The 16,201-nt window shown below is 29.7% G+C and overlaps 1 protein-coding gene across 2 annotated transcripts in view; it reads right to left on the reverse strand.

The window, feature by feature from the left end:
• Positions 1-7,389: 7,389 nt before the first annotated feature.
• The window catches only part of LOC145202215 (protein mono-ADP-ribosyltransferase PARP4-like), a 51,674-nt gene continuing 42,862 nt past the window's right edge, over positions 7,390-16,201 (reverse strand). For both annotated transcript variants that reach the window (XM_090081494.1, XM_090081495.1), the window contains 5 exons: positions 14,443-14,697; positions 10,891-10,950; positions 8,684-8,808; positions 8,240-8,336; positions 7,390-8,157 (listed from right to left, as the gene is read on the reverse strand). In XM_090081494.1, coding sequence (XP_089937620.1) covers positions 7,859-8,157; positions 8,240-8,336; positions 8,684-8,808; positions 10,891-10,950; positions 14,443-14,697 — 836 coding nt within the window. In that variant the 3' untranslated portion in view covers positions 7,390-7,858. The remainder of the gene's footprint in view (positions 8,158-8,239; positions 8,337-8,683; positions 8,809-10,890; positions 10,951-14,442; positions 14,698-16,201) is intronic.

Consider the following 16,201-nt stretch of genomic DNA (forward strand, 5'->3'; position numbering starts at 1 on the left):
TTGTATTTATTATGTTGGTTTAACATCGCTCTACCACATAATGACATCGTCTTTACGTCAGTAATCTGACGTCGTTCCGACGTTGGTTTAACATCGCTCGACGTTGAATGACATCGGAATTCTGACGTCGCCCGATGTCTTTTTTTCGATGTCGCCCAACCTTTCCATTTCCAACGTAAATCCGACATCGATCCGACGTCAGCTCCGACATCGATCCGACGTTGTTCCGACGTCGCTTTGCCCACTGGGATCAAATAAAAACCAGCTTTTAGGACCAATAAAAACTTCAATATTTTTTTTAGATAAACTATTTACTTCGCTGTTTGAGCTAATTTAAGACCTAATTTTTGTAGCTGAAAACAAATTTTTGTACAGGAAAATTTCATCAAAGAACTGCTAATTGTATATTTTATACAATTAGCAGTTCTTTGGTTAGGTGGCAAAGTAACGAAATTTCAATTTAGATTTCCAATGGCTTTAAAATATTTGTAAGTGACCCTGCCCCTCTTATTATTTACAAAATTCATAAATTTTCTAATTTTCGGACTGCTGGGACTGACCATAGGGATACCCATAAAAAAAAAAATTTTTTTTTTTTTTTTTATGGGTTAAAAAAATTAATTAATTAAAAAAATTACATTTTTTTAACACACATATCAAAAAGAACCAGAAAAATTATTATGGTATTTTTTTATTGACTTTGGTGTTTTATGCCCCACCCTAATATATATATATATATATATATATATATATATATATATATATATATATATATATATATATATATATATATATATATATATATATATTTATGATTAGTAAAAGACTTCTTCACTCGAGAGTGCTCAATAGCCTGCTGGCAAGAGCAATTACATAGAAGATACAGCGAAGGATGACAACTTTGTTGGAACTTAAAGTTTCATACCGGCGTGCCGGCAATCATCAGCCAAAATACATAATGAAAAAAACGTTACAAAAAGAAAACATTAAAGAAAACGAAAAAACCGTTAAAAATGTCGTTAAAAAAGAATTGTTCTTATTAATGGCTTCAAATTAGTCTTTACAGTCAAATGACGCAAGCATGTATTTATTCATATGCCTACACTTACTTACCAGCTCTTGCTTTTTGTTTAATAAATTTGCGCCTCTATAGATGGCAATTTCAGTTTTTTCATTTAAATATAGAGCGCATCTTCTTGTGCTTGGTTGATAAGGTTGATAAAGCTGATTTAAAGTTTTTGTTTTTATATCTGGACCGTCAGGGGAAGAGGATTTGATCCAATCTACTCATAGCTTATTTTTTCTTTTAAAAGTTGTTTTTATTCAAAATATTCCGGTTTTTCTGATCTTCTAAAAAAGTGAGGGTGCTTTAGTGTCTTTGAAAACAATTTCCAGAATCTTGCCTAATTTCAATGGTGACATATATATGTCACAGTTATACAGAATAATTGTGACAGGTACCCTCATTATACAAAAAAAAAGGCAGGCTAATACTCACTAAATCATCAATCGAAAAGAGCCTTTGAACAAATATTAGTAGATGGTTATCTTACTAGGTACTGGGTACTAGGTACTAGGTAGTGTTTGATGCAAGTTTTGCATTACAATTGTGTACTTTTAAATCCCATCCTATTTAAAAGGACCTAAAATTGTAATATTATTTCCTGGTATTAATACAAAGCTAACATGCTTGAGTACACAGTTGTTCACTACTTTATACAGGTCTAAGTGCAAATATTTAGATTATGCTTCAAATAATAACCGCACACAGAGGCTTAAACTAGTTTTATACTTTATTCAGCCTTTCTAAAAAAAGCACGCAAAGCTGAAGTTTTGAGAACGAATGAGCTGACATACACTTAACGGAAGTGTGAATTCTATTTTGCTGTGTGAACCTCTTTATCTGCATGACAAATGTATGTTTCATAACATTTTTAAAGCAAATATAAAAGCTAAAATAAAGACAGGCCACCTACAATAAGAGACCCTTTTCAAAATTTACATGTTGTAAAGCTATGTATAGTGACCCCATAAATGGTGTTTTCTATTTGTCCTGCTCATCTCTTGTGAATATGTCACATTATAAGTCTGCTCTTTAGTTTTTATAAACCTTTAAAAGTATCAACAAAGAAAACCATGCTATTTAAAATGGAGAGAATATAGAAAAGTGTATTGAGTACTACTTAAGTAAGCCAGCTACCTTTCTATCCTCAATTACTAAAATGAATGTATATGCAAATGCATGATGCTAAAGTTATAGCATCATACATATACGTATATATTCATTTTAGCAATTACAATATCTTTGTTAACTTTTGTTGATGGAAAAAAAAAAAGAAAGAAAATTTTATTGCAGAAATTGTTCTACTTTTATTTATAGGAGCTTAAAAGTTTGTATAAGTTTCTAATGAACAATTTTTTTAAAAAAAAGGATTGTAGTGTGTATGTTTAAAATTCTTCTGTTGGCAAACATTGAGATTAAATTGATAATACCTTTTTTGAGGATTTATTACACCTTAGTTATATAATTTTTTTGCAAGTAAAAAATGTATGTTTTAGGATAAATTTTATTCTTTTTTACATCAAGTTTGACTTTATATATATTTTTTTATTATTATCTTAATTTAAGTTTAAGAAATTGGTCTCCTTTTGCGTTTTACTGCATCATCTCTCACATATAGTGAAACAATGCAGTAAAATGCAAGTTAAAGCACCATTGTATCAAATTGTTTTCATAGGCGTAGATCTATCATAAGTAATACTGCTCAACGATTGATGCAAATTCAATCGTTAAAAACATAAGTTCAAGCTATTTTTCCATTTGTTGCAGCTTATAAAAAACAAAATGCTATGTTATCGCTGTTGCTTATGTTTCAAAGTTTTATTTAACCATTGATTGAAGAATTGTGGTTTGAAAAAGCTGTATACTATTGCACTGCTCAAATTAATGGAATCAGTCCTAAAAATAAACAAAATGTCGCTTAGATGTGCATTTTTAAGCAATACACAGCACCTAATACCTAACGTGTTCTCCCTAAGCATTTATGAATAATGAAACACAGTTTGGAACAGAATGAATAAGCGTCTGGTACATTCTGGACTTCTACATTAAATAGCCATATGTTTATGATGAATTCACCCAGATTTATTTTTTGCGTACAATCACGATTTCTCAACCTAGTTTTAACTATAGACCACAGGTTTTGATCAGCATTGAGTAGGCATCGTCTAACTGTTCTCGAGCTTACGCATTGCAAGATCATATTTCACTGCGCGCTTGTTTTCTTCATCTCCGAAGCTCTGTTACAGTAGAAAAACTTTCATTTCTTGAATTGGAATTTAACAACCAGCAGCGAACTTTTCTCCGGGGTGGAAGTGTCCCACTTTCTTAGTACAGTTTGACAATTTTGCTAACGATAAGTTATGTAACTCCAGATGGTCTAGCAGGTTCCCTCAGACAATTTCAATCAGTTTGAACTGATAAAGTTGTGATTTTAGAATGTGTAAGTGGAGTAATGTCCATTTTAGTTTACCATAGCGTTTTAGATACACATCAAGCGATGAATGTAAGCATAGAGTTATAAAACATATTTATGTCAGTGGTTCCAATAGCATGGTCAAGACTATAATAGTGGTTGTGAATTAGCAAACTCCAATGTGTCTGCTCATTGCTTTCCAACTATCCAACATCTGTCTTTTCTGGTATACCAGATGGCCACCTAAACTTACTTGCTTCTAAATCCAGATCATCAAGTGTATGCAATCCATTACCTGATGAATTGGAATATTTAAAAGAACTTGATTGATTTCAATTTCGTAACATGAAAGATAGACTTCTTCGAAATACTATTCTTGCATTTGAATGAGATAGTTATCGTACAATCTTGTTTAATCCAGTGTAAAGGCTTTTGGGCAAACATTCTGGGTCATCCGGTTTGTTTTTGAGTTCTACGGTTTTCAATTAGGAAGTCTTCCAAATTAATTATCGTCACATAAACGTCTTTTCACAGTTGAATCAGATCTTTTTCTTCTGAATATTCATGGCATACAGAAGTAACTTGCGGTGAAGTCGTGGCGACCATCCCATCACCTTTTGACGGTGCGACCATCACCTTTTTTACATTTGACATGATAATGGTCTCTTTCAGTAGTTATTCTTGGTCTACCGCATCTGGATTTTGTTTCTAAAGTTCCCTTGCGTGCTTGTATCTTGATCCATGCACATCAAACTCGTTAGGATGGATGTTCATCTCAATGGATGAGCTGCTTTCGCTTATTCCAAAATTATTAACTGCTTTTACTACTGAATTTCAAAGATCTTTACTTGCACTTTCCCGTTTTTGATTGAGATTTTAGTAATTTTTAATGAAACTTGCTGAAAATATTCTTTGCAAATATAAGAATTTGTAGATAGTTACTTCAAAGATTACATTAAAAATACTTTTGAACTAAAGTTATCTAAGAAAACATTGCAAACTGGATGCAATTACTTATAAAAACAAAAAAAACTTCTACCAGTTAAAACCATATTTGTATAGGGGTCAGTTTTATAAAACTAGCTCCTACTATTTATCCCAAGATGAACCAAAAATCAATTTTATAAAAAAATTTGAGCGGATAACACAGCCGTAATTTCAAATGTGCTTCGGGTTAATCGAAGGATATTTCCGGTTCAAGTCGCATCGGAATTTCCTTCATATCTGCGGTGTCAGCCAGTAAATTAAATTTTTCAATTGTGCTTCAAATTAAAGAATGAGTTGATTTTTTGTATTGTTTTCAAATCAATTAGGACAGTTCTGATACAGAAAATGACACTGATAGTTCAGATTCTGTTCTGGATATACAGTTCAGATTCTGTTTTGGATATACAGTTCAGATTCTGTTTTGGATATACAGTTCAGATTCTGTTTTGGATATCTGGAATCTTTGTTGACGAAGTTATTCCTAAACAAAGAAAAGAACGACAAGTATAGAAAAATTAATTTATTTTAACATTTTTTATTTATTAAAATCTATAAGTTGAAATATATTCAAAAAAACTCTATTTCAGTTCGTTCAAAGAAAGAATATTTCTAGGAAGACGCCTGAGATGAACTGCAGATGAACTGCAGATAAACTGCTTTAACTTTTGCCAAAAATATCAAAGATATCAATATCAAATTTAAACTTAGCAGTCGGAAAAAATTACGGTCAAAAACTGTTTAACGGTTGTAAAAAACCGCTAGTGTCGCTACGCCCATTGCACATTTTTTCTGCAGTTTTTTAAAAAGCGGACCCTAGTAGGAATTATTCAAAGAAAGAGTTGTTTAAATATTTTTTGATAAAAAATTGATGCACAAAAAATGACAGTCAAAATACTTTTGACCACTATGGTATACGATTGAGACAATTCAATTAATCATTTATATGTTTCAGATCAATATTGATCTTGTATAAAATTAGTATACAGGGCTACTAACGTTTAATGCAGCTCTTATTTCATGATTTGTTTAATTAGGGTGCATAGGACGTCCCAAAGTAGCAAAATAATTCAGCACTCAAAAAGGATGGCTTTTTCTTTAGCTATACCTTGTTTTATGATGTCAGAACATGACGTTCTGTTTGGCGATATCTTGTCCTCACATATCTCCCCAAATGCTTTGTAAGCTTCTTTAGAAAATGAAATAAAGTTTGTTGGCCTACCACCAACAAAAACCATAGCTTAACCACTTGATATGGCCTTCTTTAAGTCTTCTTAAAACAGCTTGGCCTAAAACTATACCATAGATTCAACAGAAACCAAAGATTCATGTTGTAAGAAGAAGATCTAAAAAGAATGTTGAGACAGCAGCTCAAAGTTCAAAGCATCCAGTAGAAAATAAACGAAAAGAAAGAAAGTGAGAAGTTCAAACAACTGGACATTTTGTATAAAAATGTTAGAAAAGAAATATGCAATCTTTACTTATAAAGACGAGCATTTTTCTTTACAACTATAAAATGGTATAAATGTAAAAACAACGGTGAAAATTAGATAAGCATCGAAAAAAGTTTTAAATACAAGAACATAAATTCTATTAATGAGATAAAGCAACCTAAAAAAGTAACCAAAACTGGGGAATTGTACAAGGTGCTCGATATAGACTTTCAGCGGAGTTCTTGAACTACGTTGAAATTCATTTCTTAGTTTAAAAAAGTATTTAATTCTTTTAAGAGTCCTTTTTTCATTTTTGCCGTTCCAATCCGTCATCGTCAACTTTTACAACTAAAAATATTCTCATTTTCAGTTTCTTAAAATAGCAATTTACTTAAGTAGTTTTACCACTACCGTCTTCACTTAATGATTGAGGATACATTCTTTAACCTAAAAATACGTAACACGCACTAAAATGTTCAAAGGGAAAGATAAAGTAAAACTTATAAAGCGAGTACAACGCATTATAAAAGAACGATAAAAAACTTTCATCAAAAGTTTAAAGATAAACGTTTAGTCAAACAAATCTTAACCCTCTTCCTCTAAATTCATTATTCGTTTATGCCTTAAAAGCATGTTTGAGTCGAGATCCTATTTAGCTACTTTAATTTAATGACAATACGGCAAATTCAAGTTGTCAATAACTTTAGTAACAAACTTAAAACTAAAGTTTGTTGGAAATACAATTGTAACAATCTCAATTTTAATTTCAGATCTAAAAAACAACTTTAAAAAATTGAAGACCAAGTGTTTATTATCATTTATTAATTTTATAACATGTAAAACGCTTTAAAGAATTTATTCTATCGCTTTATCGCTCTCTGTTCTAACTGATGTCCGTTCTATTTCAGATACCGCTGGTAAGACGAAACGATAGAATGGCACACATCATAAAACGATTCCCTTGGTATTCTCGTGCATTCAAGTTCAATGGCTGCTCCTAATTGATCAATTGATGGTTTTTTTTATGCATAGACTTTGTCTTATAGTTATCCACATAAAAAGAAGTCTATTGGTGTGAGATCTGGTGAACGTGAAACATCCAATCCACACAATCCTTGTGGGAAAACGTGCATTTTCGTTACATCGTTCCAAGTACCATTTCAAAAACAGTACTCTTCAATCTGGATTATCGTCCTTTAGAGCATGCACTAATCTTGGAATGCAATTTTTCTATTTACAACGTTTTATGATATGATAGACAAGTTTAGTTTTAACAATAAACACCCGATTTTCAATTATTTAAAGTATAAATACATCTTTTTTGGACACCCTGCATACCAAATAGTCCTCTCGCACCTAAAAGAAGCGTTCATCTAAGCAATTATCGTTTCAAGCTGAACTTTGAACTTTGTTACAATTTTATTCTTTTAATTTTTCATTCTATCATCAAAGAGCAACAAATATTTTTATATAAAAAAAAAAAAAAAAAAAAAAAAAAACACTTCTATAGTTTTTTAGCGATGAGCTCTATTACATTTTAACCATTACATTCTATCTGAATTGTATATTAAAGTTACTGAAAAAGAAGAAGCAAATATCAAAGTGAATTAATAACAAATAAATCTTCTAGCCACACAAAAAGTAGTTGGAATTTTTAAGAAAATTCTACAAAAATGTCGCAAGCATTCGATCAACAAGTGCATGTGCATACCTATGGGCCTGTATTTCAATTACATATCAATTTTTTCTCAACATCTGTGCAATTATTTTCATAAATTGTAAAAAAAAAAAAAGAAAAAAATTTGGAAACTTTAAAAACATTAAAAAACGTATTAAAAAATGTACTAGAAAAAAATGTACGACTTGTTGACGAATCGCAACTACAATAAAGTGACAGTGAGATCTGCTAAAATAATTGAAAATAATTGACATCGAACCCTACACCATGTGAATACATCACCTTTTTCATGCATTACTTTGAGAACTCTTCAAGGCAATTCTATAAATTTGAAGCACCATTTCTTCTAAGCTATAACCCAATCCTAACCGAACATGAATAGAAGGGAACTTTTCATCCTCATCCAATATGTAGCGTATTCCTTTGGCGAATGCAATCTTTAATGCATTTGATGCTTGCAGCGTACTCTCACGAAGATGATACGGATAAGACCAAGGATATGTATCATTACCAAGCGCAAGTTTGAAAATGACACAGACAACAATTGTCGCTATCAGATGCTCAATTTCAGCAGAATATTTTTCTCCTAAATTTCACAGATTGATAATGTTATCTTACATTTATGAAGCAGAAATTTGCAAAACCTAATTTAAACAACTGTTGCTTACCGCATAATGATAACGCTAGTTTTCTGCAGACACCCTGGAAAGAGAACTGATCGGAAGTATCTTCATGAAAAATTGCCCTAAGATCCCAATAGCCTTCCTAAATCACATCATAATCACAATCACGTGGTGAAGTTAAAATTTGGTAAACAAATTTAAATCTCTTGTTATGAAAATTTTAAAAAAAATTTTCATTATGGGAGATAAACTAAGCAAAATTACAGTACACATTCTTCAAATCTTACACCTTTACGTTTGAGACAGATATAACAAAATTTTATTTCACAGTCAAAATAGTTTAACAGATCTCTAGGTGGTTAAGATTTTTATGATTGTAGATCAATTCATTTAATAAATTATTCAATTCATTAAATAAGAGAACGGTCTTTACGACAAAAAGAAACGCTCTCTGGCTCGTTATGAACGAATAAATAAATCTAAAATTACTAAGTGCTGCTTTTGTGCGAGTTCGTTTAAAACTTTCTCAAATGACTTTCTTCGTAAAATAACCATTGAGCGCTCGTCTAAAAAAGGCCTCGTGAAATCTACATCTTTAAAGAAATGATCTAAGACTAAAAAAAAAAAAGAGAGAGACATTTAGAAACTGAAACAACTTTATATTACACAGGTTAAAGTCAGCATTATTATTGGTTATTTAGAAAATGAGCTACCATATAGAACGAAAAGCCAACTTTGGATTACTTTAACTCATATACAGCCGGATGGAAATATAGGTCTACATTGGGCTGACACAAAATAGCAGTTACTTATCTTGTTACATCAATTTTAACTTGGTGAAAGTTGATGTAACAAGATAACAAACAGGATAAGCATCTATCAAAAAATCCATTACAAAATTTAAACTGTTTTAATCCATAGGAAATGCTGAATGAAACTTTTCTAATATTAGACATTGGCCAAAGTTTGTTACTTGGACAAGTTAAATTACATTTACAGGTGAAGTCTTGTTTTATTTTTTTTTACAAATTTAGTATCTTTCAGTAAACCATAACACAGGCCAACACAAAAAATGTATTGCAATAATTTTAACACATGTTCTTACAGAATTTTAACACATGTTCTTACAGAAGTTTGATATATTGAATTTTAATCTGACATCAGATTTTTATGACAAGCTACAAACTTTTTACAATGAATTTCATTTTTATTTTGCAAAATGTAGGTAGGCAACAAATATTTTCAAAGATATTTCTGAAAAGCAGATTTGAAACTTGTGAAAAATGCTAGTGGATGTTATAAAAGATTTATTTACAAAAATAAAATAAAAACAGTAACAGATGAAAAAAAAAGTCAGTATGTTTAAAACGAACCTTTTATAGCATAAGCAACATCACTCGATCAAACTCTCAAACTTTAGATTTATAAAAAAATAATTTTAACTTTAGTTTTGAAAAGGATTACAGACAATATCTTTACTAATAAATATTCAATCGGGAAGAAAGTTTCGGTTATAGATCTTTTGTTTGCAAACTTTTCCTAAGTCATCTCGATTGATGGTCCAACAATAGTCTGCCATCATTTAGATGTCCCAAAATTTTTTAATAAATATTCTGTGGTCTTAAGATCTTGGTGATATTATTCTCCTTGCTATTACAAAATGAGATTTTAACATTCTAACAACTAAATCTACTTTTTTTCTGCTTTTTTATTTCAAAGAAAGTTTTTTTGCAGCAGCCACAAAAGACAACCAAGATTAATTCTCACTGATAACAAATGGCTTAAATGAGTTCTCAATGATTTATAAGATAGTAAACTTTTGGTCCATCAAAAACTCCTGCTTTTTGTTCTCTATTGACAAACCAGCAAATGCAAATGCTGTAACAATATACTAAAAGAAAACAATATCCAAGTTCAGTGCTTTAACAAACTATTTCATAAAACCAAGTCTAAAATAGAATGGCGGAAAAACCTTTTTTTCATGTACAATGTCAAAAATTTCCTTTTTGATCTAAAGATTCTTGCTGTTGCACAAACTTTTCTATTGTACCATGTTGAGAGTTAACCTTTTGCACTATGCTTTGCTCAGAAATCAAATGATTATTAAAACCTGCTAAGTAAGCAGTACCTTTCCGTATTTGAATTACAAATTGTAGATAACATCCTCTCATGATTGAGAACATGAAAGGCTTGATTTAATAAGCAGAATCTTTTATCTTTACTTGAGGTTAGGTACTAAAGAACACTGCAATTAGGTGGTGGTTGGTTCATAAGTGAGTTAAGTATATATAAAGGCCTACAAGCGTTATAACAAACTTCGTTTTTTCTCTTTTTTTTTGTATTCAACTTTTTTATATTTTCAAATAGTGTAATTCATTTGCTTATTTAAACATATTAAAGAAATTAAATATTGGAATAGGATAAAAATGCAAACTCCAAGCTGCAATTAAACTGTTTAAAAATAATAAACAAATAGTTTAGAAACATAGTAAAAAAAAAATTGCTTGAGAAAGTTTTCAAAATTGACTTGTGGCATTTCCTTGGCACTCAGGCATTTTTTGTAGACTCCCATGTTTGAACCAGAAAATGTGGATTTTTTTTTTAAAATACTATTTTTGTGTCATCCTACTCTACATGGAGTTACACATACAAAAGATAAAATTAATTCAATAAAATCTGAATATTAAAATGCTTACCATCTTTAACTTCAAACGAATCATTTTCCGGCATTGAGTGGCCAAATAAAGAAGCTTCATCTAGAATATGCAGCAATTTATACAAAGATTGAATTGTAATTTTTTTATTTTTATTATGTGTTGAAAATTTCAATACTATTGTATAGCACAAAATTATATTCATCACTTTTAACTTAAACTTTGTATTTTGCAACTAATTTTTTTTAAATCTGTTCTTTTAACAATAAAAAAAAGGAACTTTTTAAAAGTCAAAGTTACTCCATTAATTGGAGAAGAAACAATCTTTCAACTCTGAAAATTCTAAAGAATAAATACCAACAACAAAAAAAGAAGTACTTTTAACCACACTCTACTAATACAGGTTGTAAAAGGATTAATGTAAGACATTTGGAGACAATGTAGAGCAACAATGGCAAAAACAATTGAATAGAGAAAAATTTAAGAGAAAATACAATGCAAACACTGAAACTATCTTTAGTGCACAATATGATATAAAAGACATCTGATTGGTTCCAGCAAAATGGGACTAATGCACACACAGAAAAATTGCACTCTATATTCTATGTTTTAAAGAAATATCATCAATCTATTTAAAAAAAAAAAAAAAAAGACTGAATTTACTTTTAAGTTAGATTTTATAGCTTAGCACTGTTTTTAAGTAAATTTGATTTAGCAATCCTTTTAACTCAATTTTTGTTTTAAAAAACTGCAAAATGAAATTATGCTATAACTTAATAGTTTCTCTAATTATCTTTTTGATTTCAGGCTTCAGGTATATCTCTGTGGCATTTTTGCTCTGATAAATCTACCCATCCTCTCAAATCCACAATCACTGCTACTTCTTACTTGTTTTACAATCTCAAAAAGGATTGAGGTGAAGAAAGCAATTCATAGCATTAAGCACTTCCATTAAAGTCACCTTTAATCAAATTACTAAATGTTCTCTTTTACTTTTCCTCTCTAGTTAGGCTGCACATGAAAATTGACTCCTGGACTCATTCAGTGCTCTAAGCAGCATTTAATAGTTATTTTAATAGAATAAGGTTTTCAAATTGTGTTAGCAGCAATTTTTCTGTCCTTTTGATGGATTCATTGTGAAATTTCATTTTGATAATTTTTTTTTTATGGATTGGCAAGTAAAAAGAGATTTAGCATGATTAAGATGCTACATCTTGAACTTCACTACCTCTTAAATCCTCTTTTTAATCTATAGATAATATTAACAGACTTGTTGCAATTGATTTAAATAAATAAAACAAAATAGTTGATCAAAACAGATTTCAATAAAACTTTTACATGAGGCAAATGCTTGTTTTTATGAGAATAACAACATTATTAGTTTATGTGACCACAGCCTTTCAATGATTTTGCACAAGAAAACCTAATTTAAACTTAATGTCTTATTTTTTTTAGTATAAATAGATTGTAAACATTAAAAAGAAAATAAATCAAAATAGTGGTAAAAACAGTATTCCATTAACCTTAATTTCACAACATTTGTAACCCTAAATGTAAGAATATGAATAGTGGATGTAATGTTAAGAAAATTACATATTGGATGATGACAGAAATAAGAATTAAGAGCTACAAAGAACATTACAAGGTTAACTTATTTTTCTCAAAATTGATGCCTCCACTCATCATAGGGTTAACTACTTTGTCATTAAGGGCTCAATATGTTGATGATTTTGTCATTAGGGCTCAATATGTTGATGATTTTGTCATTAAGGGCTCAACATGTTGATGATTTTGTCATTAAGGCTCAATATGTTGATGATTTTGTCATTAAGGCTCAACATGTTGAGGATTTTGTCATTAAGGCTCAACATGTTAATGGTTTTGTCATTAAGGCTCAACATATTGATGACAGCAGCAAAGTTAAAGTAGAAAAAGTTTTAAATAATTTTGAAACTAAAAAAAAAGAACAAACAGGTTTTATGCATTATAAAAGATAATGCTTCAAATATGATAAGCATAATAGAAAAAGTAAATAACTTTGTTAAAAAAGAAACTGAAGAAATTAAAGAAATATCAAAACTTGAAGTTGAACAGCTTGAACTTAAAAAAAAAGCAGAACATCCAGCAAAATTTGCAGAACATCCAGCAAAATATAAAAGATGAAAAAGTTTTAAAGGCTATTTTTAATTCAACATTTTTAATGTGGGGTTCATACACTGAAGCTATCAAAAAGGATTGGATTAAAAAATCAAAATATTACAAATCTTATTAGCAAGTTGATGCAAATTGCTGCTGCACCTGAAAGCCTAAATTTGGATGCTATTCAAAAGAGATGTGCAAAAAAAGTGAGTCAATTTAGATCAAGATACACACTGGATAAGTATGTACATGATGATCAAGCATTTGAATGATCTACAGAGATATCTTGAAAATGTTTTTTAATGCTAACAGAATTGTATCTTCAATGAAGAGAAGCGAGGTATTATTGCTACAGAATAAACTATCAATAGCAGCAATATACATAGAACCGATCAAATGAATTTTGCTGCTAATAATAGTTATTTAGCAACTTATAATCTTGTTAATTGCATGAAAGGACTTAATTGATTAAATAATTGCTGAAATTTACAAGATGACAAAGTAGTTTCAAGATCCAAACCACCTTTTTAAAATGAGGATCAAATCAAAATCCTTAACTTTAGACAACTGTGCATATTCAAAAAAAAAAGCAAGTTGTTGTCCTTTAAACATTCCTCAGGAATCTGTATATATAAAAGTAGTTAAATTAAAAAAATTGTGTGGTCTATACTTTTTCTGTGAGGAAAAATATGGAATATTTGTGTGAATGTGTAAATATTTCCTGTGAGGAAAAATATGAACCACACAACAGAAGATTATCAAAATAAAAACTAACAAGTCATTTTTATAATGACTAGTTAGTTTCTATTTCTAATACTTATTACACAGTTTTGTATATGACTATTTTTATCTAATTTGATTCACTCTAGTAAAAATAGCAACTTTCTAATCAGCTTGACAGCTACCAGCCTACTACAGCAATAATATTACTGTACTATTGTCGTTGTAGTAAGGTGTGGCAAAATTTTTAACATTTATATTTCCCTTAATCTTCCATAGTTATTCAAAGCTTGTTTTTAGTAACTGATAATAACCTTTTGATTTTAAGAATTGAGCTAACTAATAAATATATGAAAAAAAAAATCATCATTGACCTGTTTATTCTGTGAGTGTGGTTTATCATTTATATATTACCAAAGGCTATTACTAGTGCCAAAGTTGATTAATGTTACAGGTAGTTAGAAGCTTCTATTAGTATGGTTACTAAGTTACTACTAGCTACAGCCTAAAAGTTAGTGTATTACTTGATTTAATTCTATTGTATGTGATCACCAAAAACTGGTTTGATTATTAACTATGCAACTCAATCTCATTAGCTCAAAAATATTTAAAAGAAAAAAAATGGCAATAGCATGTGGTACTACTTGCATTATATTAGGTGTATTTATTGTATTGTATTTTGTATCTGCAAATAGCGATCTATCATTTTGGAAAGTTTTATTTAGTAATATATACCAGTAATCGAGGACCTGCAATGAAGTACAAATGAGTGTGACATCTTATTCGGTGAACCTAATGAATATAAAGGTGGTGGTCCAAGTAAATCAGATTGTTGCTGGTTTTTGCCAAACTTATTTTCAGGAGCAGTGTCACATTGTTGAAACAGTGGAAGCGGTAATGAAGCTGAAATTAGTGGTTGCTGTCTTCTTCTAGAACATTTTGCTATTTCATATTTTCCTGTTACAAATGCGTGGTCTGACACCAAAAGATCTAAAGAGCAGATTGTAAGTAAAAAACAAAAAATTATGTAAGTATTTACTTCAATCAGAAAGTGATTTCTACTTATTTCATTATTAACTACAACAAGGTCAATAAAAACAAAAAAATTTAGAGTTCACTAACTCTTGAGCTGAATTCAGGGATGATTTTCCCTGAGTTTTCCATTGAATGTTTCCCCCCCCCCCCCCCACCTGAACTAAACTAATTATGCATGTATATATACTGAATTTTGTTAAATGTATATACTCAATGTTATTTAATGTACCAGATGACCTATGGCAAAAAGTTACTAAATGCTGGGCCTGCACTATTTGTAATACCAGGATAGATCTTGAGAACTTAAATTCACCTGCTTCTACAGATATAAATGATTAGAGTAATCTTTTAAAATCATTTAATGTAGATTGTAACTTTCTCTATCTTTCAGGTTTTATAAGAAATTTTCATTTGCCAAAACAGTCTGCTAAATTTTTTTTTTTAAAAAAAATTAGTGGCAACCTAGTTCTAATGTCTGCTTTTACCCCAACAGCTTGTTTATTCTAATCATGTTGAGGGAATTTTCCTCACTATGGGCCTGACTACATGTGATTCTAGTGAATTGAGAATTTTTATAGTTCTAAAAGCAGGTGTTTTCATTCTCAGATATATATACAAAAAAATATGATTCACACACAAATGAACATTTTTTTACTGGGACTCAAGAGCTGATGATGCAGAATCCTGATGTAGGCAATAAAAAAAACATTTTACTAAACCATTTGCTGAAAGTGGAAAATTCTTCAACATATGTCAACCTTCTTTAAAAAAGAAAAGATATCACAGAAGTTGCTTTTCAAAAAATTTTCAAAAAAAAGGATGTTTATCTGTAATGACTACAATGAGTGATTTTTTTTACAAAAATACTTTTCTTCTCAAAGATCTGATATGTCAAAGGAAAAAACAAATTTTAGATTTAGGTTTAGCACCCATAAGTTAACTAAACTCCATTAAAATGCCTAATGCTAAAAAAAATTATTAACCAGTGTTATACAATATTGTAAAATTATTCCTATTTTAAGACTTATACTGAATATGACTTTATAAATTTTGTTTATTTATGTAAGACTTGTCAAAAATTACATTAAGAATAAAATCAATAGGCTAAAACTTGGAAAATATGCATTTAAAAAACAATCAAAAAGTATAATGATTAACATACATAAAATCCAAATGAATACTTTGTGTATAATAAAAATTCATTCAACTGCACTTAGATTATTTTAAATTATTTTATTTCATTATGTTATGTTTTCTGAAATTTGTCAGTACACCAATATGAAATTTTAAGTATTAATAAAGTTGTCATTCTTCATTAATTTATGTGTAAGTTATATATACTTTTAACATACTTTTATATTAGGTTGATAAGAAAAAAAACATTGCTTTTTCAGTTTGAAATAAAAATAAAAGGTTTTACAAACTTCAAAATAAATGGCAATCTGACTGTGCAAGATAT

The sequence above is a fragment of the Hydra viridissima genome, unplaced genomic scaffold, assembly GCF_058129835.1.
Source record: "Hydra viridissima isolate aposymbiotic clone 2 unplaced genomic scaffold, HvirCarnegie_v1 scaffold_3, whole genome shotgun sequence".
NCBI classification, from domain to species: Eukaryota; Metazoa; Cnidaria; class Hydrozoa; order Anthoathecata; family Hydridae; genus Hydra; species Hydra viridissima.